Source organism: Coregonus clupeaformis, chromosome 1, assembly GCF_020615455.1.
Source record: "Coregonus clupeaformis isolate EN_2021a chromosome 1, ASM2061545v1, whole genome shotgun sequence".
NCBI classification, from domain to species: Eukaryota; Metazoa; Chordata; class Actinopteri; order Salmoniformes; family Salmonidae; genus Coregonus; species Coregonus clupeaformis.
The window spans coordinates 21,611,722-21,637,553 of NC_059192.1; the positions used below are offsets into that span (position 1 = coordinate 21,611,722).

At 41.9% G+C, this 25,832-nt stretch overlaps 1 protein-coding gene across 2 annotated transcripts; it reads left to right on the forward strand.

The window, feature by feature from the left end:
* Window positions 1-5,798: 5,798 nt before the first annotated feature.
* On the forward strand, window positions 5,799-22,782 carry LOC121542592 (inhibitor of nuclear factor kappa-B kinase subunit alpha-like). Of its 2 annotated transcripts, none has more exons than XM_041852053.2 (22): window positions 5,799-5,885; window positions 7,197-7,303; window positions 7,686-7,780; window positions 7,933-8,050; window positions 8,327-8,396; window positions 8,475-8,563; window positions 8,749-8,838; window positions 8,960-9,084; window positions 9,241-9,348; window positions 11,421-11,556; window positions 11,757-11,951; window positions 12,514-12,616; window positions 12,854-12,977; window positions 13,685-13,836; window positions 14,037-14,098; window positions 17,768-17,877; window positions 18,548-18,597; window positions 18,756-18,861; window positions 19,113-19,260; window positions 19,454-19,590; window positions 19,701-19,800; window positions 21,338-22,782. In XM_041852053.2, the coding sequence occupies exons 1-22, from the start codon at window positions 5,873-5,875 to the stop codon at window positions 21,392-21,394; spliced, it is 2,295 nt and encodes a 764-aa protein (XP_041707987.2). In that variant the 5' UTR covers window positions 5,799-5,872; the 3' UTR covers window positions 21,395-22,782. The 2 variants fall into 2 exon arrangements, with proteins under 2 accessions (XP_041707987.2, XP_041708070.2); XM_041852136.2 differs by lacking the exon at window positions 5,799-5,885 and adding an exon at window positions 6,571-7,004.
* The last annotated feature ends 3,050 nt before the right edge of the window (window positions 22,783-25,832 follow it).

Here is a 25,832-nt window from a genome sequence, read left to right on the forward strand (position 1 = left end):
GCCCCCGCACTGCACAAGCTTTTTAGGGTGGGCCATTCACAGTCTCTGGCAAGGGAGTACTGAGGATCTATCTGTGATCGGTGACAGATATTTATTTGTGTGTATGTGTGTTGTGTGTGTGTATGTGTTTAACTATATTTGTGGGGACCAGAAGTCCCCACAAGAATAGTAAACGAACAAAGATTTGACAAGCCTAGGGGGTTTAGGGTTAAGGTAGAATTAGTGTTAGGGTAAAATTAAGATTAGGGTTAGCAGTTAGGGTTAGTTTTAGGGTTAAGGTTAGGGGTTAGGGAAAATAGGATTTTGAATGGTTATAAATTGTGTATCCCCACAAGATTAGTTAAACAAGAGTGTGCGTGTGTGTGTGTGCGTTTGAGCGTGTGTGTGTGTGTGTGCGTGTGTGCGTGCGTGCATAATGTGTGTGTGTGTGTGTACATCTGAGGAGATGTGTTTCTGTTCTGCTGTAAGTTTGTGAATGTCATTGAATGCAGTATGCTGCGACCTGGCTGACCTGCTGTTCTACTAAGGAGCCTATTTATGGAATGTGGCTGAGGAGAATATTCTAGCCGGCAGATTCATGTAATGTTTTGAAGCAGGAATGCTTTATCCAGCTGTGTCCATCGCATGTAGTTACCTTGCTGGGGGAAAAAAATGTGTACAATTTTAGTACAGACAATTGAATGTTAGGTCTAAGTTTAGCATGGTGTATTTTGTCTCTTGTCTTTTCCTATCTCACCTCAGTGATTTTCGCATTTTTCACCTTCCTTTTCAATGATCTCATTCCCCTCCAATCTCACACTCTCTTTCACTCTCTATTTTCCCCTTCACTCCTCCTCCTCTTTCGCATCACTTCATTTCCCCTGTGTCAGATTGCTCTGCCCTCTGTCTCGGTCATCATTTCACTGCTATCACATTCCTACACAATCTTTTGGGAAGCTTCCTTTCATCACTTAACTGCTTGTGTATATTGTTACTATAACTGCTGACATATACCTTTAATTGTATTGTAACTTGATGTTACAGCTGTGATATTACTGCTTGGTACTTGTATTTATTGATAGTGTTTCACACTTGTGCATATGTGGCCAGGTTAGTCTATCACAGAATGCTATGTCACCTCGGGACATTGGAGAGTACAAGGACTGAGGTCCCTTTGAAAATCTCATCTTTCACACACTGTTTGTTCATATCTTGGGGTCTATGCAGTACATGCCCTGTTCCCTGTGTCCCGGGCACTAACCATGAGGAAGAGAGGTACAAACAATTTGATACGGTATACTGTCTGTTGTACAGCAGTATGATAGTCAGGACTAGCTTCAGCTTCAAGTTCAGCAAGCTCTCTATGCCCACCCTGCCACCCCACCCCCTCTGACATCATCACAGAGCAGCTGCAGGGTCTCCATGGCACTGGTTTGCATGGAAACCGCTAGTTCCCTCCAAGTATGTAAAATGTGCCTATTTGATTGTGAAAATTTCTGAATAAAATCTAAATGTTGGCTCCGTGATACTGACATGAAAGCCTAGGTGTTACTGTATGTTTGACCCTTTCCCAGCCAGCACTTCTGAATGTGACATGTGTGTATATATACAGCATGAGATAATATTATTATGGTCTGCTTTCCTTTGTATTATGTTTAGAGTATTTAATGAAAGGTTAATATATAGAACAACATTTTTGTCCTTCAGTTCATTGTCATGTTTTTTTTTTTATTATAAAGCTGAATGAAGGAAAAGTTGTTGTATTTATGCTGTTTTATGCTAATCTGTTGTAAACACCACACCACGCCACCAATGCATTAAAAACTGTGATATAGTGTACTACAGTGGGGTTCTGACTGATTTCAGTCAGAAATGCCAATGAGAGACATTTGAAATGTTTTTACTTGGGTTGTTTTACTCATTTTAGCTGTACACGTGTCGGCTGCCTGTTAAAACCTCACTTCTTTAAGGAAACATTGTTTGTATATGAGCTCTTCTGGGGAGGCATAGCAGAAAAATAAAAGTGTTTCAAAAAGGGACTGTTTGTGCATTATTTTATTTTGTCAAATATTAAAGTCAAACTACATAAAATAATATACCACCACACATGGGGCCAGTACGGAACTCCAGAGAGGATATATGAATTTTAAAAAAAATCCCTCGTTATGTCGAGATCACGACTTACATTTTATGGCCAAGAGTATGTGGACATCCCTTCAAATTAGTGGATTCTGCTATTTCAGCCACACCTGTTGCTGACAGGTGTATACAATTAAGCACATGGCCATGCAATCTCCATAGACAAACATTGGCAGAAAAATTGCCTTACTGAAGAGCTCAGTGACTTTCAATGTGGCACCGTCATAGGATGCCACCTTTCCAACAAGTCAGTTCGTCAAATTCCTGCCCAGCTAGAGATGCCCCAGCCAACTGTAAGTGCTGTTATTGTGAAGTGGAAATGTCTAGGAGCAACAACGGCTCAGCCGTGAAGTGGTAGGCCTCACAGAATGGGACCACCGAGTGCTGAAGTGTGTAGCGTGTAAAAATTGTCTGTCCTCGGTTGCAACACTCACTACCGAGTTCCAAACTGCCTCTGGAAGTAACGTCGGCACAAGAACTGTTTGTCGGGAGCTTCATGAAATGGGTTTCCATGGCCGAGCATCCGGACACAAGCCTAAGATCACCATGCGCAATGCCATGCGTTGGCTGAAGTGGTGTAAAGCTCGCCGCCATTGGACTCCGGAGAAGTGGAAACGCGTACTCTGGAGTGATGAATCACGCTTCACCATCTGGCAGTCTGACAAACGAATCTGGGTTTGGCGGATGCCAGAAGAACGCTACCTGCCCCAATGCATGGTGCCAACTGTAAAGTTTGGTGAAGGAGGAATAATGGTCTGGGGCTGTTTTTCATGGTTCGGGCTAGGCCCCTTAGTTCCAATGAAGGGAAATCTTAACTCTACAGCATTCAATGACATTCTAGACAATTCTGTGCTTCCAACTTTGTGGCAACAGTTTGGGGAAGGCCCTTTCCTGTTTCAGCATGACAATGCCCCTGTGCACAAAGCAAGGTCCATATAGAATTGGTTTGTCGAGATTGGTGTGAAAGAACTTGACTGGCCTGCACAGGGCCCTGACCTCAACCCCATAAAACACCTTTGGGATGAATTTGAACACCGATTGTGAGCCAGGCTTAATCACCCGACATCAGTGCCCAACCTCACTAATGTCCCTGCAGCAATGTTCCAACATCTAGTGGAAAGCCTTCCCAGAAGAGTGGAGGCTGTTATACCAGCAAAGGGGGACCAACTCCATATTAATGCCCATGATTTTAGAATGAGATGTTCGATGAGCATGTGTCCACATACTTTTGGCCATGTAGTGTATTTATTTCATGATCACAACATAACACAAGTTGTTTTGTCAAGATCACAAGATAATTTTCTTGTGATCATTTTCTCGTGATCACGACATAACAAAAGTTGTTTTGTCGAGATCACAAGATAATTTCCTCGTGATCACAACATAACAGAAGTTATTTAGTCAAGATCACAAGATAAACCCTAAATAGGAGTGGACATATTGATTATAGATGGATAGCAATGTCAGTGCACCAGAGGCAGAAAGACTCTACAAAGATCTAAGACCTTCGAGTAGAGCATATCTGTTGTAAGTAGCCATGTGCTAATGTATAGGCCTTCTTATCAAAGCTCCAGCAATAAAAGGCAAACAATGGTAAACTGAGGATTTACACATTCCAAACAAACGGCAGGTGTTACAGTATGTGTCTAGTCAGTGAGATGATTTGTATGACTGGAGGAGCTGTCCTTCAGCACCACAACATTTTGCCCACCATTTGTGGCTGTAATGACAAATAGACTGTAGCCTACGTTAAATGTTGGAGTATTTAGAAACCCCAACGTGATTCACTTCGCCTGTTTTACTATTAAAAATGTTCTGTACTACTTTTTAATTGTTATTTGTGACTGTTTTTTTTCTATTGAGAGGCCAACCTCCCTGTTAAAACTACTAAAGAGATTTAAATAAACTTTTATTGGTAGTCTGGTAAACTTTCATTGGTAGTCTGCAACCACAGACCTCAATGTTAACTTTTCTTGCACTGAACATTCTACATTCAATCCATTTAAAATAGAAGTGCAACCACACTTTTACATGCCTTTAAAATTTGATTGTAATGGAGCAAAAACTGGAAGCCATCTATAACTGACAGATATAATGCAATTTTTGCCTGGGTTAATCACTGATCAAAATAAAAACGGAAGCGCTGATCCACCATGTGCGCTGCAGCCTCAGCCATACTGTCAATCTATCATCAATAAATCCAATCCTATTTATAGAGTTTATCACCTGACAACTTTTGTTATGTCTTGATAACGAAAAAATTATCTTGTGATCTCGACAAAACGAGGGTATATATTTTTTTATTTATATGTCCTCTCTGGACTGTCATAGGCCAGAGCGTTTGCACCTGTCTTTTCAAAAGGGAAATAAGCATTGAGTATGGAAGAAGAAGATAAGAAAACTGTGTGTGTCAGTCACATACTTTCACATTCATAACTTTTTAATCACTTAACATCATGGTGTTCGAGGTCTTTGACATGATGTCACACTTTGCACCATCTTTTGTCGGACACACCATATGTGGCTAGATGGTATACAGCTACGGACGGAAGTGACGCATAAACCGTCAAAATCATATTGTTTTGTAGTTTCGGGGAGAATTGTAACTAACCCTAAAACGAACTATTGTCCTAACCTTAATCTAACTATCCTAACCTGCTACGTTAATTATCTTAACCTGCTGCGTATGTTCTCCTAACATGCTATGAAAAATCAATGTTCTTAGCTGTATACTATCTAGTCCTCACCAGGGGGCTCAATTATAACCGTTGCGTAAATTTAACACTAAATATCTGCTTGTGCCATTTCTGAAAAGACTGCACACGCACAAAAACTAAATGATGTAAATGTAAATGTAAAAAACATTTAGATGTATTAACTTGGCCCATGCCATACATACGCATGTTTCGCGTAATAAATCAGACCTGTCATGAAACTGTGCACGCGTGAACGAGCATTATAACTCCTGATGAAAAACACCCATCATTCATATTTTATGGTGACAATAACGCCCTTATTTGCTGTACTTTGGAAGTATTGGAATTAGGTCGACACAGTATCTAAGGAAATAGCAGTGCATGGCAAACTTGATCAAATGTCTTTAATATTGGAGGGGTTGGAGGGGTTGGCAGAATGTTTTCTTTTGCAGTGACATTTGCTGTGTCTGAAAGACAAAAACAATTGCACATTGTTGTGGACCTGTAAACAGATCATTTGAATTCAGTAATGTTTTTCATTTACTTTTTCCCGAACTGAAATGCTGCACTGCCCGCCAATTCGGAAACATTGTCTACTCTAAAACTAGCCTACAGTAGGCCTAATTACAGTGGTAGCCTATACGCTTCAATGCAAAATATAAACTGTCTGTTCACCTGTTAAATTCTACATTTACATTTACGTCATTTAGCAGACGCTCTTATCCAGAGCGACTTACAGTTAGTGAGTGCATACAATTATTATATATATTTTTGTATACTGGCCCCCCGTGGGAATCAAACCCACAACCCTGGCGTTGCAAACGCCATGCTCTACCAACTGAGCTACATCCTGCCGGCCATTCCCTCCCCTACCCTGGACAACGCTGGGCCAATTGTGCGCCGCCCCATGGGTCTCCCGGTCGCGGCCGGCTACGACAGAGCCTGGACTACTATAGGTTATAAACCGCGTTCCCTTTCTGATTATAGTATCTAATAGGTACAATGAGAGATGTGCATGGTCATTTGTTGTATGGCTACTTCGGGAATATGAACTCATCATGGCCAGCAAAGGTGAGGAATTTATTCTGCAATGGTTATAATAATGTATACTGTATGTATAATGTTTATAAATGAAATATTGTCTACTCAAGAAATGTGACATTACAGTATCCATCCATATGCGGTAGCCTACAAACGTCAATGGAAAAGGTGAACCGTCTGTTCTACCGTTAAACTGTGCTTCATATCGGGTCAAATAGAGCAAAATACTTGAAATAGCTTATCTATTTGCTACTGTGAAGGGGGTCCAATTAAATGAGAGATGGGACGAATGGTAGCCTATCCTAACTTGTTGCAGGCCTATAGGCTATTTCGCGAATATGAAACAATCACTACGAAAAGGTGAGGATTTTTGCTGTTCTCACTAACAGCAAATTATTACATATTTCTATTATATTTAGCTGCCTGTTTTTTTATTATGAATAAGAGTGTCATCATATATTCCTGCACAAGGCTACTACTAGGCTACTTCTGTCTTTTTGCAATGCATTACTTCAACCACTAGAAACTGTGCATACTCATGGTCTAAAGTTTGCGGGAGGATAAGCACATTATCACGTCAAGTTCAGTTTTTATAAATTCCAAGTTTTGCGTGAAAACTGTCGCACGCAAATTTTGGGGCATATTTTATTCTTATGCCGCATTAATAAATGAGGCCCCAGACCCCCGGTTTAATTTTTTTTATTCAGAAAAGCTGCGGGTTTTGTTGGTGACGTCACATCTAGGAAAGCGCACATTCCTGTCAAGGTGCATTGGTCAGACACAAGAGGATAATCTTTATTTTTCTGGAAAAAAACGGGCGATGACTCTCGTATGAAATAGCAAAGTAACGTAATAATTGGCTTAGATTATAGTATTACTCCAATATTTATCAAATAACCAGCTACATTCGTATTTTCCCAGCGTTGATAGCCAGCAGCGTTAGCTAGCTAGCTAACGGTAGCTATGTTTACTTCGTCTACGAGCTTCGTTGAACAGTTACGGGTACAACCCTGCAAGGAAAATATGGGCGATTGTAAAGTTTAAACGTCTATCTTCATATTGGCTATTGATCAATTTTGTTTACGGACATCATCTGACGGTGGAGCTAAGTTGATAGTTAGCTACGCTAGCTAGCTAACACTAACAAAGGTACTAGTAAGGCAAACTTGAAAGTTGTTTAGTTAGCTAGCACCACTAACGTTAGCTGTTATAAGTAACGTAGATATCAAGTTAACAGTTAGCTAGTAAATGCTTGATTTACAGCATAGTTGGCTAACTATAAATGTTGCCAATTTGCATAGCCAAATGTAACATTAATCGTTCTTATTGTTAACGTTACAGAAATGGATAAGCCTCCTTTCAGACAAAACCAAAACTGTGGAGACTGGGAATTCAAAGAGAGATTAGGCATGGGCGGTTTTGCCCATGTCTACCTGTATCAACATCATGTAAGTATTCAACTAGCTAGCTAATGTTAGCAACATTTCCATATTTAACCCTAGTTGTTCCAGACTTGAATCAAGGTAGCTACACATCCGGCTGCCAAATCAGACAAGTGTTGGAATTTGAGATATGTACAAGTAAGTGAAAGGGTGTCAACCACTTCCTAGATGTAAACATAGGCCTGACTGGGTGATAGATACTGTATCATAGGTCAAATGGTCACCAGTTGAGAGAAACACTGTGAAGCCTAATATTAGCTTTTGGAATACCTTACTGTTTTGTATTTTTCTCTCTGTGAATTCATAAGTACACATCTGTTGAATTGACCAGCTGTTCAACAGGTTCAATCATGATAATAGATTATACTTTTTTTTTCTCGTTTCCAAGGACACATCGGAAAAAATAGCAGTGAAAATGTGTCGCCTGGAGTTAATACCAAGAAACAAAGACAGATGGAGCAGAGAGATCCAGATCATGAAAAAGTTAGTCTTCAATGTATTATCCTTTTGTACATCATTGAAAGCCACACATATTTGAACTGTGTGACTTGTACCTTTTCATTGATACATATAGATCTGCATTTGCTTCTTGTTAGTATCAAGTACAATGTTTTTCTTGTCTCTTTCATATTCAGGTTGAATAATCTCAATGTAGTGACAGCGAGAGATGTGCCAGAGGAGATGAAGCACATTGCCTTAAACGACCTTCCACTGCTGGCCATGGAGTACTGCTCCAAGGGAGACCTCAGAAAGGTGGACAGCAGAGGATTAATACATAATTGTTAATTTTCCCTAAAGTCCACGAAAACATGTAATTTTGATTTTAAACCCCTCGGCACCTACATACTCTCCTGAGGGGTTAGAAGCACAGGGTTAGCCACTGCGCAGTGCACCTGAAGTAGTTAAGCGGTAAATGCCTTGCAGAAGGGCACAATGACAAAATATTGTTCTGTCATGAGGTCTGAAGTATAACAATTTTCATATTAGCAGGCATTTGTCTAACAATGTGTTTATGGTTGAATTTGACAGATGCTGAGCAAACCAGAAAATTGCTGTGGACTGAAAGAAAGTGAAGTGCTTTCCCTACTTAATGACGTTGGTATGTACTGTACCACACCATTGTATTGTGTATAAATCGTTGCTCTGCATAGAGCTGATTTCTGAATGGTCTTAACAGGTTCAGGCATCCAGTATTTACATGAAAACAAGATCATACACAGAGACCTTAAACCAGAAAACGTAGTGCTGCAGGATGTCAACGGAAAGGTAACCCAATATTTATGGACCAGCACACAGAATGTCACCATGCTCTGTTGTTTAAAACTGTCTACATTTTTGTGCTATTGGTGTTGTAAAGTGTGACATTGGCTATGGTGACATTGTCTGTTATTTTGAAAGATTACTGTTCATCTTGCAATGTTACTATTTCTCATAATGTTTTCCTTGTTCAGTTGGTTCACAAAATCATAGACTTGGGCTATGCCAAAGACTTGGACCAGGGGAGTCTGTGTACCTCTTTTGTGGGAACACTGCAGTACCTGGTGAGCATATTATCTATCCCCTGCAAGCACTCCTAGATTCCTATTGATTCAACGCTACACCACTGTCTTTGTTTGTTAAAACCGGACTTACATATTGATACATTGCATATATTTTCCCCAGGCACCTGAGCTATTTGAGAATAAGCCTTACACTGTCACAGTGGACTACTGGAGTTTTGGCACAATGATATTTGAATGCAGCTGTGGATTCCGTCCGTTTCTGCACAATCTTCAGCCTGTCCAATGGTAGTTGTCCCTCTGCATTTGATTGTGTGTCCAACCCTAAAGGAGTAACATTAAAACAGTAACACAGTTTTCAGGTGCTAGTTTTAATTCGAAGTTATCCTCCAAGGGGCACTAGGTAACCATCCTAAATTCCATTTCAATGTTGTTATTTTTCAGGGCCAGCAAAGTGCGGAACAAAGGCCCCAAAGACATCATGGCTGTGGAGGAATTGAATGGGGAAGTCAGATTCTCCACACATCTACCATACCCCAACAATCTAAGCAGGTCCGACGCCATCACACACTTCATTCTGATGGCATTATTAACTACCTGTCGACTAACTTGTCTATGTGCAGTTGAAGTCTGAAGTTTACATACACTTAGGTTGGAGTCATTAAAACTTGTTTTTCAACCACTCCACAAATTTCTTGTTAACAAACTATAGTTTTGGCAAGTCGGTTAGGACATCTACTTTGTGCATGACACAAGTAATTTTTCCAACAATTGTTTACAGACAGATTATTTCACTTATAATTCACTGTATCGCAATTCCAGTGGGTCAGAAGTTTACATACACAAAGTTAACTGTGCCTTTAAAGAGCTTGGAAAATTCCAGAAAATGATGTCATGGCTTTAGAAGCTTTTGATAGGCTAATTGACATCATTTGAGTCAATTGGAGGTGTACCTGTGGATGTATTTCAAGGCCTACCTTCAAACTCAGTGCCTCTTTGCTTGACATCACGGGAAAATCTAAAGAAATCAGCCAAGACCTCAGAAAAAATTTGTAGACCTCCACAAGTCTGGTTCATCCTTGGGAGCAATTTCCAAACGCCTGAAGGTACCATGTTCATCTGTACAAACAATAGTACGCAAGTATAAACACCATGGAACCACGCAGCCGTCATACCACTCAGGAAGGAGACGCATTCTGTCTCCTAGAGATTAACGTACTTTGGTGCGAAAAGTGCAAATCAATCCCAGAACAACAGCAAAGGACCTTGTGAAGATGCTGGAGGAAATGGGTACAAAAGTATCTATATCCACAGTAAAACGAGTCCTATATCAACATAACCTGAAAGGCCGCTCAGCAAGGAAGAAGCCACTGCTCCAAAACCGCCATAAAAAAGCCAGACTAAGGTTTGCAACTGCACATGGGGACAAATATCGTACTTTTTGGAGAAATATCCTCTGGTCTGATGAAACAAAAATAGAACTGTTTGGCCATTATGACCATCGTTATGTTTGGAAGAAAAAGGGGGTTGCTTGCAAGCCGAAGAACACCATCACAACCGTGAAGCACGGGGGTGGCAGCATCATGCTGTGGGGGTGCTTTGCTGCAGGAGGGACTGGTGCACTTCACAAAATAGATGGCATCATGAGGAAGGAAAATTATGTGGATATATTGAAGCAACATCTCAAGACATCAGTCAGGAAGTTAAAGCTTGGTCGCAGATGGGTCTTCCAAATGGACAATGACCCCAAGCATACTTCCAAAGTTGTGGCAAAATGGCTTAAGGACAACAAAGTCAAGGTATTTGAGTGGCCATCACAAAGCCCTGATCTCAATCCTATAGAAAATTTGTGGGCAGAACTAAAAAAGAGTGTGCGAGCAAGGAGGCCTACAAACCTGACTCAGTTACACCAGCTCTGTCAGGAGGAATGGGCCAAAATTCACCCAACTTATTGTGGGAAGCTTGTGGAAGGCTACCCGAAACGTTTGACCCAAGTTAAACAATTTAAAGGCAATGCTACCAAATACTAATTGAGTGTATGTAAACTTCTGACCCACTGGGAATGTGATGAAAGAAATAAAAGCTGAAATAAATCATTTTCTCTACTATTATTCTGATATTTCACATTCTTAAAATAGTGGTGATCCTAACTGACCTAAGACAGGGAATTTTTACTCTAATTAAATGTCAGGAATTGTGAAAACTGAGTTTAAATGTAGTTGGCTAAGGTGTATGTAAACTTCCGACTTCAACTATACAGCTCTGGTCCTCGAAGGATGTGTATGCTGGTTTTCATCATAACCTTTAGCCACAGACTTTCTACCTGGGGAAACTAGGGGCCTGCTCAGTAGGGTGCCATGTAACAGAACATTGATATATATATATATATAGTACATTTTTATTTTATTTTTCACAGATATGATTGTCTGTCATGTAGAACAGTGAATCGTGTCAGCTCAATTTATGACAACATTCTGAATGTTTCACCTCATTGCGTAGCATAACTTGAAAATCAAAAAGCAGGACTCTGTAACTGGAGAGAAACGACCCTTGACCTGTATAGAGTGGACCTATTTGTTTCCCCTCCACCAGGGGGGAAGTTCATTTATGTTGTGCTCATTCAGGACACTGCTGGAGCCCATGGAGATGCTGCTTCAACTGATGCTGAAATGGGATCCTGTCCAGAGGGGAGGCAAGACCAACGCTGACAGCAAGAAACCCCAGTGCTTTGAAGTGCTGGAACAAATATTATGCATGAAGGTTAGTTCTGTAATGTATCATACTGTATCTCTTGAGCTGACCTTAGTCTTTCAGATTCTCTGTCAAGGCTGGCCTCATTTATGTGGTTTGGTCTCATAGGCAAAATTGTTGGCCTGTTAGTGCTTGATATTTTGGATTGACTCAATCTGCTAGCCAATCGGCTTCCTTTATTTTACCCATATATTCTCTCCCATTTGCAGGTTGTCCACATCCTGAACATGACCACGGCCCAGGTCCACTCCTTCCAACTGGCCCCAGACGAGAGCCTCCATAGCCTGCAGCGCCGCATCGAGACAGAGACCAAGATTGAGCTGGTCAACCAGGAGCTTTTGCAGGAGACAGGGGTGTCGCTGGACCCCAGGAAGGCTGCAGCCCAGTGTGTCCTTGACGGGGTGGTAAGACTCCTTTTGGTTCCACTCTGCTACTTTGGTGGTGTAATGTTATTTGTTAGAATGTAGTTTTGATTGCCTGGATACCCAAACTCCTTGCTCTGGCCAAATGCTACGCCATGCCCATGGACGTTAGTTTCTTCTCCGCAGTGAGTCTGGATCTGAGTACCTCCCTGACAATTTCTAGAATGGAAATCCGTTCTGGACCATCTGATTGGTCCCAGAAACCGATAGGTTGGGCCAGAGCCAAAACACATGTGGGTAAAGCGACGTTTTGAAAATTCGTCATTGGCATTGATACTCTGATTGGTTAGAGATGATCCAATCACTGATAACTTTGTTTTGTACAACACCCCTTATTTTGACGTCACCACAAACGACTTCAATGACGGCAGTCTCAGACTGAAGTATGTAATGAACGATAGAGCAGCGGAATAATTCATTTTGAGTCGTCAGTCAAGTTTCGATACAACACATTGGAAATCTTAGTCACCTCTTTAGCATTAAAATGTTTAGCATTTGACCTCCATGTAAAGTGGTTGTGTGTGTGTTTTTGTGTGTTGTTCAGCGAGGCTGGGACAGTTACATCATCTATTTGTTTGACAAGAGCCTCACCAAGTACTCTGGTCCCTTCAGTGCTAGACAGCTGCCTGATAAAGTCAACACTATTGGTGAGTCCTGCCTTCTCTGCCCGCTGATAAATATTTTGAGACGTTAAGCCGATTGGATCAAAATACAAGCTCATGCAATTAGAGGTAGTGCTTTGTTTTAGTTTTTTGGGCAAAAACTGAATTGAGCATTCGGTTAAACTAGTGCTTCTTCCATCGTTTGGTTCAAAGATGTCTTCAGTTTGTTCTTCCGTCATATGTACCAAGACTTATGTAGAAGCTTGTCATCCTTTTTCCCAGTACGGGAGGCTAAGTCCCAGCTGCCCCTGGTGGTGCTGAAGAAAGTGTGGGGCGAGGCGGTGAGTTACATCTGTGGACTGAAGGACGACTACAGCAGATTGTTCCAGGGCCAGAGGGCTGCCATGTGAGTAAGCCAGCCTGCTGTACGAGAATAAAACAAATCTGAAAGGAAGTGAGGTTCTTTATGTTGAGACATTACCATATTCCCAAACCGAAATGGCTAAAAGAAGTTCCCAGACTTGCTTATGAAGAATCAGCCATTTGCTTTTTCATCTGTGGCGTGTGAGTCAATGTTCTGAGCTTTGCAGTCGCAGCCGTGCAGCTCCTTCACAGCTACCACACAGAAGCTTTCCAGCCCGCGCAGAGAAGCACGAGATTGAACTCCAAGGAACTTCACTAGAGTTGCCTCATTAGTTTACACTAGCTTTCAGATAAACTTTTCTTTCTGATGTGGGAATTGTGGTCGAATTAACATAATATCACCCCCTTTAAATGCAGCAAACCTAACTTTGCAAGATTGAGTCAGTGATTTTGTTGTAGGCAAGAAGTTGGAGTAGAATTTGTGCATTTTGACAGGCACGAGTGAGTGGTCTTTCAATTACCCGCGGGCGCGAGTAGATGCTCTTAAAACTGGTACAGCCTCACTGTTCAAAGTAAAAGCGTTCCAGAAATCGCACAGAAGGCTCACAATGTTCACCTTTCCGCTCACGAGCCCTGAAATTTGTTCGACACTGACATTTTTTGGAGGGGAAATTGGTGTGATTCTGTGTTATCTTGATGTACATTACTGTCTTTGAACAGACAGTTATTCTATTCTGTGTGTTTGTCCAGGCTGAGCCTCCTGCGCTACAACACCAACCTGACCCGGTGCAAGAACGGCATGTTTGCCTTTTCCCAGCAGCTGAAGGCCAAGCTGGACTTCTTCAAGAGCAGCATTCAATACGACCTGGAGAAGTACAGCGACCAGATGCATTATGGGATCTGTGAGTGTCTGCTGGCTAATGATTGGTAGTGCCAAGAATAGTCACCCACATGGCCCTGTGTCTGAAATGGTACCATTTTCCTTATATAGTGCGCTGCTTTTGGATCAGGGCCCATAGTAGGGAATAGAGTGCCAGTTCAGAAGCAACAATGGTTTTGTATTGTGAAAAGATGGAGTTTTGTGTTTTTTTCTATCCTACAGCCTCAGAGAAGATGCTGAAAGCCTGGCAGGAGAATGAGGAGAAGGCTGCTGCGTATGCACAGGTACCAGCAGGGATGGGGACAAACTTAGGAATCTTGTTGTATGCATTCCAGGTGTAAAATATATTCTCATGTACAATGGGTTTTATTCATTCCAAATTGATTTTTGGTATCGAACACAACTGCCCTTGTTTCGGTAAAAGGCTGAGGAATGGGACTGGAGAAATGTAACCACTCAAATTCATAGACCGAGCTATGGATGCAAGGACTGACCATCCATGATATCAAAATTTATAGTTTTGACCATGTTTTGAGGCTATAAACTGTTTGTTTAGAATTACTTTGTTTACAAATATTGGACTAAAACAAGCTTATATTTGGGGTTCTGATGGGGTATGACAGTTGAACTAAGCTCATGAGGCATTAATACGTTACAGTGCCTTCGGAAAGTACATTTTTATAAATCCTCAGCATTCTACACACAATACCCCAGAATGACAAAGCAAAAACAGTTTTTTTTAAATATTCATACCCTTCGCTATTAGACTCGAAATTGAGCTCAGGTGCATCCTGTTTCCATTGATCGTCCTTGAGATGTTTCTACAACTTGATTGGAGTCCACCTGTGGTAAATGCAATTAATTGGACATGATTTGGAAAGGCACACAAGTATTTGAAAGGAGAACAAGTATTTGATACACTGCCGATTTTGCAGGTTTTCCTACTTACAAAGCATGTAGAGGTCTGTAATTTTTTATCATAGGTACACTTCAACTGTGAGAGACGGAATCTAAAACAAAAATCCTGAAAATCACATTGTATGATTTTTAAGTAATTAATTTGCATTTTATTGCATGACATAAGTATTTGATACATCAGAAAAGCAGAACTTAATATTTGGTACAGAAACCTTTGTTTGCAATTACAGAGATAATATGTTTGTGGTAGGTATTGACCAGGTTTGCACACACTGCAGCAGGGATTTTGGCCCACTCCTCCATACAGACCTTCTCCAGATCCTTCATGTTTCGGGGCTGTTGCTGGGCAATACGGACTTTCAGCTCCCTCCAAAGATTTTCTATTGGGTTCAGGTCTGGAGACTGGCTAGGCCACTCCAGGACCTTGAGATGCTTCTTACGGAGCCACTCCTTAGTTGCCTTGGCTGTGTGTTTCGGGTCATTGTCATGCTGGAAGACCCAGCCACGACCCATCTTCAATGCTCTTACTGAGGGAAGGAGGTTGTTGGCCAAGATCTCGCGATACATGGCCCCATCCATCCTCCCCTCAATACGGTGCAGTCGTCCTGTCCCCTTTGCAGAAAAGCATCCCCAAAGAATGATGTTCCCACCTCCATGCTTCACGGTTGGGATGGTGTTCTTGGGGTTATACTCATCCTTCTTCTTCCTCCAAACACGGCGAGTGGAGTTTAGACCAAAAAGCTCTATTTTTGTCTCATCAGATCACATGACCTTCTCCCATTCCTCCTCTGGTCATTGGCAAACTTCAGACGGGCCTGGACATGCGCTGGCTTGAGCAGGGGGACCTTGCGTGCGCTGCAGGATTTTAATCCATGACGGCGTAGTGTGTTACTAATGGTTTTCTTTGAGACTGTGGTCCCAGCTCTCTTCAGGTCATTGACCAGGTCCTGCCGTGTAGTTCTGGGCTGATCCCTCACCTTCCTCATGATCATTGATGCCCCACGAGGTGAGATCTTGCATGGAGCCCCCAAGGGTGATTGACCGTCATCTTGAACTTCTTCCATTTTCTAATAATTGCGCCAACAGTTGTTGCCTTCTCACCAAGCTGCTTGCCTATTGTCCTGTAGCCCATCCCAGCCTTATGAGGTCTACAATTTTATCCCTGATGTCCTTACACAGCTCTCTGGTCTTGGCCATTGTGGAGAGGTTGGAGTCTGTTTGTTTGAGTGTGTGGACAGGTGTCTTTTATACAGGTAACGAGTTCAAACAGGTGCAGTTAATACAGGTAATGAGTGGAGAACAGGAGGGCTTCTTAAAGAAAAACGAACAGGTCTGTGAGAGCCGGAATTCTTACTGGTTGGTAGGTGATCAAATACTTATGTCATGCAATAAAATGCAAATTAATTACTTAAAAATCATACAATGTGATTTTCTGGATTTTTTAGATTCCGTCTCTCACAGTTGAAGTTTGAATTACAGACCTCTACATGCCTTGTAAGTAGGAAAACCTGCTAAATTGGCAGTGTATCAAATACTTGTTCTCCCCACTGTAAGGTCCCACAGTTGACAGTGCATGTCAGAGCAAAAACCAAGCCATGAGGTAGAAGAAATTGTCCATAGAGCTCTGAGACAGGATTGTGTCAAGGCACAGATTTAGGGAAGGGTACCAAAAAATGTCTGCAGCATAGAAGGTCCCCAAGAACACAGTGGCCTCCATCATTCTTAAATGGAAGAAGTTTGGAACCACCAAGACTCTTCCTAGAGCTGGCCACCCGGCCAAACTGAGCAATCGGAGGAGAAGGGCCTTGGTCTGGGAGGTGACCAAGAACCCGATGTTCACTCTGACAGAGCTCTAGAGTTCTTCTGTGGAGATGGGAGCCTTCCAGATGGACAACCATCTCTGCCTCACTCCACCAATCAGGCCTTTATAGTAGAGTGGCCAGACAGAAGCCACTCCTCAGTGAAAGGCACATGATAACCCGCTTGGAGTTTGCCAAAAGGCACCTAAAGACTCTGACCATGAGAAACAAGATTCTCTGGTCTGATGAAATCAAGATTGAACTCTTTGGCCTGAATGTAAAGTGTCACGTCTGGAGGAAACCTGGCACCATCCCTACGGTGAACCATGGTGGTGGCAGAATCATGCTGTGGGGATGTTTTTCAGCGGCAGGGACTGGGAGACTAGTCAGGATCGAGGGAAAGATTAATGGAGCAAAGTGCAGAGAGATCCTTGATGAAAACCTGCTCCAGAGTGCTCAGGACCTCAGACTGGGGCGAAGGTTCACCTTCCAACAGGACAACGACCCTAAGGACACAGCCAAGACAACGCAGGAGTGACTTTGGGACAAGTCTCTGAATGTCCTTGAGTGGCCCAGCCAGAGCCCGGACTTGAACCTGATCGAACATCTCTGGAGAGACCTGAAAATAGCTGTGCAGCAACTCTCCCCATCCAACCTGACAGAACTTGAGAGGATCTGCAGAGAAGAATGTGAGAAACTCCCCAAATACAGGTGTGCCAAGCTTGTAGCGTCATACCCAAGAAGACTCGAGGCTGTAATCGCTGCCAAAGGTGCTTTAACAAAGTACTGAGTAAAGGGTCTGAATACTTATGTAAATGTGATATTTCAGTTTTTTATTCTTAATAAATTAGAAAACATTTCTAAACTGTTTTTGCTTTGTCATTATGGGCTATTGTGTGTAGATTGATGATGAGGGGGGGGGGGACTACTTAATCCAGTTTAGAATAAGGCTGTAACGCAACAAAATGTGGAAAAAAAGTCAAGGGGTCTGAATACTTTCAGAATGCACAGTATATTCTTCAAGAATCAATGGGTACATATCATTAATTTATATGTCCAAAAAATTGATGTAGCAACTGAAGATTGCCCATTTAACCACAGATCTAGAATCAGATTACCCCACCAATCCTAACTGTAATCATCAGGTTAATAAAAGTATGACCCTCTATCAGTGCTTAGGGACAACCTCTACCTATTACCATTGAAAGACCATGTGTAATGTGTCTTGTCCACTAGGTGGCGGAGGTGAGCCACCTGGATGAGGAAATCATGTCTTTACACTCAGAGATTGTGGAGCTGCAGCGGAGTCCCTACGCCCGTCGCCAAGGAGACGTCATGGAGCAGCTGTGAGTGTTCTATGCTAGGCATGAATTACATGCTCTGTCTCTACTCAATGAAACGCATCAAGGGTCTATCTAAGTGTCGGAGCGATGTTCTATCGATTCCTGGGGTCATTTCATGTTGTCATGTGTATCTGAACTATACGCCGTTCAAGCAGGCAGAAATATAGCCGGTATGACGCAAAACTTGTCATACCGGCTGTATTTCTGCCTGCTTGAACGCGAATCGATAGAACATCACTCAGAGATGCACAAATACAATATAACATTAAAAACGGGTGACTCTTTCCTTTTAAGTAGAAGTGGATGGAGCCTTATTGAGATGTTTGGTTTCTGTGTCAGGCTAAAGCTAGTAGGTGACCTGACAGCTAACCTAATGTTTTTGTTTGTTTTTATTTGCATTGCCAGAGAAGTGTTTCCCAACCCTGGTCCTCCAGTACCCCCAACAGTACAGTTTCGTTATAGCCCTTGACAAACACACCTCATTCAACTCATTGATGGCTTGATGATTAGTTGACAAGTTGAGTCAGGTGTGCTTGTCCAGGGTTACAATAAAAATGGGTACTGTTGGGGGTACTCGAGGACCAGGGTTGGGAAACACTGATCTAGAGTACTCAAATGCAAACTTTTAAGAAGAAAAGGTCAACTCTGCTGTATAAAATTCATGTGATTTCAGAGAGAAGGCGGCGATTGAACTCTACAAACAACTGAAGATTAAATGCAGAAGTAAGCCACTTTTGTCCAATAAACAGTCACTGCATTGCAGCTGTCGTAAATTTCCATAAGACGGTAGTACTTTTGGATATTGAATAGAATCTGTAATCGTACGACTGTAGTTCTAAACAATACCACCTTCTGACACCAGTGTGCTGTTCTTCCCTCAGCGCCTGACCCTGATGTGAGCAGCGACAGCTCCGAGATGGTTAAAGCCATCATCCAGACTGTCCAGAACCAGGACAAGGTCCTCCGAGACCTCTACACACACCTCAGGTAGACAGGGTCTGGCACTGTTCAGTGGACTGTCATATCACCTGGGTCACCAACTGAACGTTGCAGATAGAAATATAATTCATAGAGCTGACATGATTCTATACTCTACATGTCAGAGAGGCATGTCTGTTCTATGCAATATATTTATCTCGAATTCTGAACGTTCCGCAACAATGTGGTGATATGGCTGCCTAGTTGGATTTTGTCCTCTTTGCTATTCCTGAGGTTTTACCGTCTGTCCCCCCATGCAGTAAGATCTTACTGAGCAAGCAGAAGATCATTGACCTGTTCCCGCGCATTGAGAAGACGCTGGAGAACATCAAGGATGCCGACAACACCGTGATGCAGATGCAGATCAAGAGACAGAGAGAGTTCTGGCACCTACTGAAGATTGCCTGTGTGAGTGATGGAGAGGTTTTATCTATAGAACCAGAGTTAAGTTAGTCATAAGATCATGAACTCATGTGATTTACTCTAAGATGGCATTGGGTTATTTTAAGTTGTGCAATTTTCTATAGAACTCACTTAGCTAGCTAGGTCATAATATGTGAACATGTGTTCAATGTAAGTAATGGCATTTGTCTTCTCCCAGGCTCAGAACTCTGCAAGGAACTCGATAGCAGCCAGCCCAGAGTTGTCCAACCCCCTGCAGGTGTCCCAGTGGGCCCAGTCTGCCCAGCCCATCAGCAACCCTCACCCCCTCACCTCCCTACCTGGACCCAACGATAGGTACTGGGCTATACAGTAGACAGACAGGAGGGGTTGATGTGTTATGTAGCAGACTGAAAAGGAATGTCCTTAGTACAGTTGGTGACTTGTCTCTCTATCTTTCCCTCCAGTGATGCTGCCCCACGTCTGCTTCAGGAGAACCAGAAGTACCTCAGTCAGCTGACCAGCCTGATGCAGGAAGCTGCTGACGAGCAGTCCAAAAGCATAGTGGTGAGTTGGGCCATTTTCTCTCAGCTGGCAAGACTTGTAATGGAAGCCTGGTATTCTGTCAATGCAGTGGCTTATATTTCACTGTTGCACGTCACCACATTTTCTGCAGTGTGTTAAGTCACACACATCTATACTGAACAAAAATATAAACTCAACATGCAAAAATGTCAACAAATGTACGAAGTTACAGTTCATATAAGGAAATCAGTTAAATAAATTCCTTAGGCCTTAATCTATGGATTTCACATGACTGGGCAGGGGCGCAGCCATAGGGTGCCTGGGAGGGCACAGGCCCACCCACTTGGGAGCCAGGCTTAACCACGGGGCAGCCATGCCCAGCCAATCAGATTGAGTTTTCCCCACAAAAGGGCTTTATTACAGACAGAAATACTCCTCAGTTTCATCAGCTGAACGGGTGGCTGGTCTCAGATGATCCCGCCGGTGAAGAAGCCTGATGTGGAGGTCCCAGACTGGCGTGGTTACACGTGGTCTGCGGTTGTGAGGCCGGTTGGACGTACTGCCAAATTCTCTAAAATGACGTTGGAGGTGGCTTATGGTAGAGAAATGTACATTTAATTCTCTGGCAACAGTTCTGGTGGACATTCCTGCAGTCAGCATGCCAATTGCACGCTCCCTCAAAACTTGAGACATCTGTGGCATTGTGTTGTGTGACAAAACTGTACATTTTAGTGGCCTTTTATTGTCCTCAGCACAAGGTGCACCTGTGTAATGATCATGCTGTTTAATCAGCTTCTTGATATGCCACACCTGTCAGGTGGATGGATTATCTTGGCAATGGAGAAATGCTCACTAACTGGGATGCAAACCAAATTTGAGAGAAATAAGCTTTTTGTGCGTATGGAAATTTTCTGGGATCTTTTAGTTCAGCTGATGAAACATGGGACCAACACTTTTCATGTTGCGTTTATATTTTTGTTCAGTATATTTATAACATGTAATTGAAACCTGAAACATGTAGGTACTTGTTAAATTGGCACCACTGGTGTGCTTCATTTACCAGTCACACTCTTATGTAAGTCCACTCCCTATCAGGGTGGGATTCGGTGTCCCAGGTCAGGAGGGTGATGAGGTTCCCTCTCAATCTCTTTTATCCAACCTTGTGTTGTATTAAGTGTGCTTAAACATTTCCTTAAGGCTAACTGGCTAATCTCATCCATTCAAAACATGTCTGGGGAGGTTGGCTGCCTTTGCTGGAGGGCACTGAGCTTGATACTGTGTCTAAACCACAACCCAAACACCATGGTCGTCACTAGTTACCACAGCCACAAAGTCAAACCCCATCTATTTCTACAATTTGTCTTCTTCAAATGTGATTTTAAACCTTAACCACAACCACACTGCTAACCTTATGCCTAGGCTTAAATTAAAAACAAAAACCACATTTTTGTTTTCATAATTTTTTTACGATATAGCCAATTTTGACTTTGTGGCCACTCCACAGTTAACCCTTTGTTTGTTACAGCGACAGCCTTAAAGCTACATTGAGGTCAAGTGTTATGTCATAATCTCTTTGTAGGACCAAGATTGGAGCTGGACTAAATACGAAACGTTGTCTACGAAACTGCAAAAATGAAATGTGTGAATACATGTCAACAACAAACAAAGCACCGTCCAGCTCATCCCTGCCTGCCCTCCAACCAAGTAACACTAAGGACTGAATTTTGTTAACATAATGGAGTCACGGTGGTTTATGTAGCTGTACATTTTGATGTGTGGATTTGGTCATTCACTTTAACGGCTAACTTGAGCTTCTAAAAACAAAAAGGCAGATAACAAAATACACATGCTCAATGGTTTTCTCTTCTCCATTTTCTCATCTATTTGGTGGGACAGGTGGATGATGTATCATTGTTTTTATATGAACAAAAAAACTATCTGAACACAGAAGACAAATGTCACCTTTTGCCTCCCAGATCATTGTGAAAATCTAAGTACCACTATTCATCAAAGTCCATATTTTACTATTATTATCTTATTCAAGTATCAGAATAACTTAAATCAGGTGAACTGTAGCATCTGATTGTGAGTCAAAGTTTTGGAATTATGGAGTATAGCTAGAAAGTGTTTGGGCTAAGGAAATGGGACTGATAAGAAAGCTTTATATGCATGCACGTTTGTATTGAGCCCCATCATCATGTATCATGTGATGTGACACAGCACAAGGAAAAGAGAGAGGGGGAAGGAAATTACAATCAAGCAACAGCACTTTGACATTCCCAAGTATCCTCATTGAAGTAGTCAGACATCATGGGTCCTAGATTCCCCCTAGAACCCTGTTGCTGAGTCTGTGCCCTTGTGACACACCTCTTGTTACAATCACCCAATGGGACAGGAAATGTATAAACTGTATTTAAAATCAAGTCCTGCATCGATCAAGGGGAAAGTGTTTTGACCGTATGTAAATCGTATTTTGATTTAATAAAAGTATTCTATCATGACTAAACACACTTTACATGGAAGGGGGAAAGATGGACATCCTATAGTTACTTTGTGACGTTTGTGACCAAGGATGCTGGTATGTTTTTCCTTTTGTTGATATGTTTAAACCTAAAAAAATAGAATACCACAAGTTCAATTCAATTTGTCAGGTGTGCTTTAGTGTGCTTTCTTTTCACTGGATGCTCAATGTATGGATAAATATTGCGGGCCATGATAAATGATTGAATGTACTGTAGTTACAAACCCCAGAGGTGTAACTTAAGTGTTGAGTGTAACCAAGATAAAGCGCACACTTTGCTCCAGAAAGAGATGTACGTTAAATCTATAAGTTGTATTTATGTAGTTTAAATGCAATGGATAACATTTATTTGTATTTAAGTGACATGCTATGTCAGTTTCCCGCTTCAAGGTTTGTCTCCGTCTGATGGTTTTAACATGTCTAAATGTTTACTTTTTAGCAATTGTATTGTATAGATATCAAACATTGACTTGGTATTACAATAAAAACGGACTTGGCATGAATTTGAATTGCTTATGTTAGTTCTAATAGTTCTAAGAAGCTAATGTTTGTGGTACACCCTGTTTCTGCCAGTGGTGACCACTGTCCATATTTTCTGCTCTACCAAATTCCAAAGGTGGATTTTAACTGAGGCTTGCTGAAGACTGCGGCATCTTTGTGAAAGAGAGAAAAGGTTTTATGAAGGAGTTGTTCAAAGAATGTTTTGATAATTCTAAACGATCAATCCATAAATAACGGTGTCTCTTGCGCTTTTGGCAATGATTTCACGAGGCCTATTTCACATGATATGCCTAAATACTTATAACCACAAGGCTTATAAATAAACACTTATTTTGATTATTTAATTACCTACATGTGATTTCAAGTTATCCATTTGGAGCGCAACATCACATTGTTAAAAAGGATGTCTAAATTGGGCATGCCAATAAATTGTGAAATTGAAGGCATCTAGGGCTTATGTTAACTTTGATTGTGTTTGATGAAAATGTTAGAACTTTCAAATGTATGCCTACTGTGCCAAAGTGATTTAGAGTTGTTAAACAGGAGTGAGGAGTGTGTTGAAATAATGGTAATTATTGTCAAAATTCCACTTTTAACAACCATCAGAATTGGTTGAAAAAAAGTTATCCGTGCCAACATACAGTGGGGAAAAAAAGTATTTAGTCAGCCACCAATTGTGCAAGTTCTCCCACTTAAAAAGATGAGAGAGGCCTGTAATTTTCATCATAGGTACACGTCAACTATGATAGACAAAATGAGGAAAAGAAATCCAGAAAATCACATTGTAGGATTTTTTATGAATTTATTTGCAAATTATATGGTGGAAAATAAGTATTTGGTCAATAACAAAAGTTTCTCAATACTTTGTTATATACCCTTTGTTGGCAATGACACAGGTCAAATGTTTTCTGTAAGTCTTCACAAGGTTTTCACACACTGTTGCTGGTATTTTGGCCCATTCCTCCATGCAGATCTCCTCTAGAGCAGTGATGTTTTGGGGCTGTCGCTGGGCAACACGGACTTTCAACTCCCTCCAAAGATTTTCTATGGGGTTGAGATCTGGAGACTGGCTAGGCCACTCCAGGACCTTGAAATGCTTCTTACGAAGCCACTCCTTCGTTGCCTGGGCGGTGTGTTTGGGATCATTGCCATGCTGAAAGACCCAGCCACGTTTCATCTTCAATGCCCTTGCTGATGGAAGGAGGTTTTCACTCAAAATCTCACGATACATGGCCCCATTCATTCTTTCCTTTACACGGATCAGTCGTCCTGGTCCCTTTGCAGAAAAGCCCCAAAGCATGATGTTTCCACCCCCATGCTTCACAGTAGGTATGGTGTTCTTTGGATGCAACTCAGCATTCTTTGTCCTCCAAACACGACGAGTTGAGTTTTTACCAAAAAGTTCTATTTTGGTTTCATCTGACCATATGACATTCTCCCAATCCTCTTCTGGATCATCCAAATGCACTCTAGCAAACTTCAGACGGGCCTGGACATGTACTGGCTTAAGCAGGGGGACACGTCTGGCACTGCAGGATTTGAGTCCCTGGCGGCGTAGTGTGTTACTGATGGTAGGCTTTGTTACTTTGGTCCCAGCTCTCTGCAGGTCATTCACTAGGTCCCCCCGTGTGGTTCTGGGTTTTTTGCTCACCGTTCTTGTGATCATTTTGACCCCACGGGGTGAGATCTTGCGTGGAGCCCCAGATCAAGGGAGATTATCAGTGGTCTTGTATGTCTTCCATTTCCTAATAATTGCTCCCACAGTTGATTTCTTCAAACCAAGCTGCTTACCTATTGCAGATTCAGTCTTCCCAGCCTGGTGCAGGTCTACAATTTTGTTTCTGGTGTCCTTTGAAAGCTCTTTGGTCTTGGCCATAGTGGAGTTTGGAGTGTGACTGTTTTAGGTTGTGGACAGGTGTCTTTTATACTGATAACAAGTTCAAACAGGTGCCATTAATACAGATAACGAGTGGAGGACAGAGGAGCCTCTTAAAGAAGAAGTTACAGGTCTGTGAGAGCCAGAAATCTTGCTTGTTTGTAGGTGACCAAATACTTATTTTCCACCATAATTAGCAAATAAATTCATTAAAAATCCTACAATGTGATTTTCGGGATTTTTTTCCCTGAATTTGTCTGTCATAGTTGACGTGTACCTATGATGAAAATTACAGGCCTCTCATCTTTTTAAGTGGGAGAACTTGCACAATTGGTGGCTGACTAAATACTTTTTCCCCCCACTGTATTAGGCCATAATTAAGAGTAGGTAAACTGATTGTGTCAGGCGAAAATTATACCAAACATTTTACCATTGCAACATTTGATGCGTTCACATTCACCGTGGTTGTCTGAAGCGACGTGTGCTATAGAGTTCACAGCTGGCGATGCCTCATCGGAATTGGTTATTCCCAATTTGCAACAACGTCAATGAGCGTCATCACTATCTTTCCTTTGCGGTACCTCAAACTGTCTTGATTACCAGCTGAGATAAACTTGAATGAGTTCATTTTACTCCTGGCTCACAGTTTGTCTGGGTAGTGTCTTAACATCATCATAAAACCTACTCTGAGCTGAATGTTTTTTGTTGTCTTAAAACAGGTTTTAACAGGATCCCTAAGCCCTTTTCTGAGATGCTTTGTAGATATGGGCCCAGTTCTGTTCCTGCACACTAAAGCTGCGTTTACACAGGCAGCCCAATTCTGATCTTTTTTTAAACTGATGTATCTTTTGATCAATGACATCAGCTCTGAAAAAGATCTGATGTGATTGGTCAAAAGACCAATTAGTGTAAAAAATATCCGAATTGGGCTGCCTGTGTAAATGCAGCCTAAGAGTCAGTCACTGATTCAATACATGAGTCACTGACCACTGAAGCATGTGCAGGATATACTGGTCTCCTTGCACTTTCCCCACCCTGTCATTATTACCCATATTCCTTTGTTTCCGTCCAAAAGAGTCACTCTCAGCTGGCCATTTGACATTAGTTTTACTGCAGATGTCAGGAAATGATTTAGGAGCCGTGAGGGTGATTGCCTGTGGAGCTGGACAGGTCGTG

Bases quoted from the DNA above. Each gene is read 5' to 3' on its own strand.
- LOC121542592 (XM_041852053.2), top strand. The intron at 17,878-18,547 runs GTGAGTGTTCTA...ATGTGATTTCAG, and splicing joins GGAGACGTCATGGAGCAGCT to AGAGAAGGCGGCGATTGAAC. The intron at 19,801-21,337 runs GTGAGTTGGGCC...ATCTCTTTGTAG, and splicing joins AGCAGTCCAAAAGCATAGTG to GACCAAGATTGGAGCTGGAC.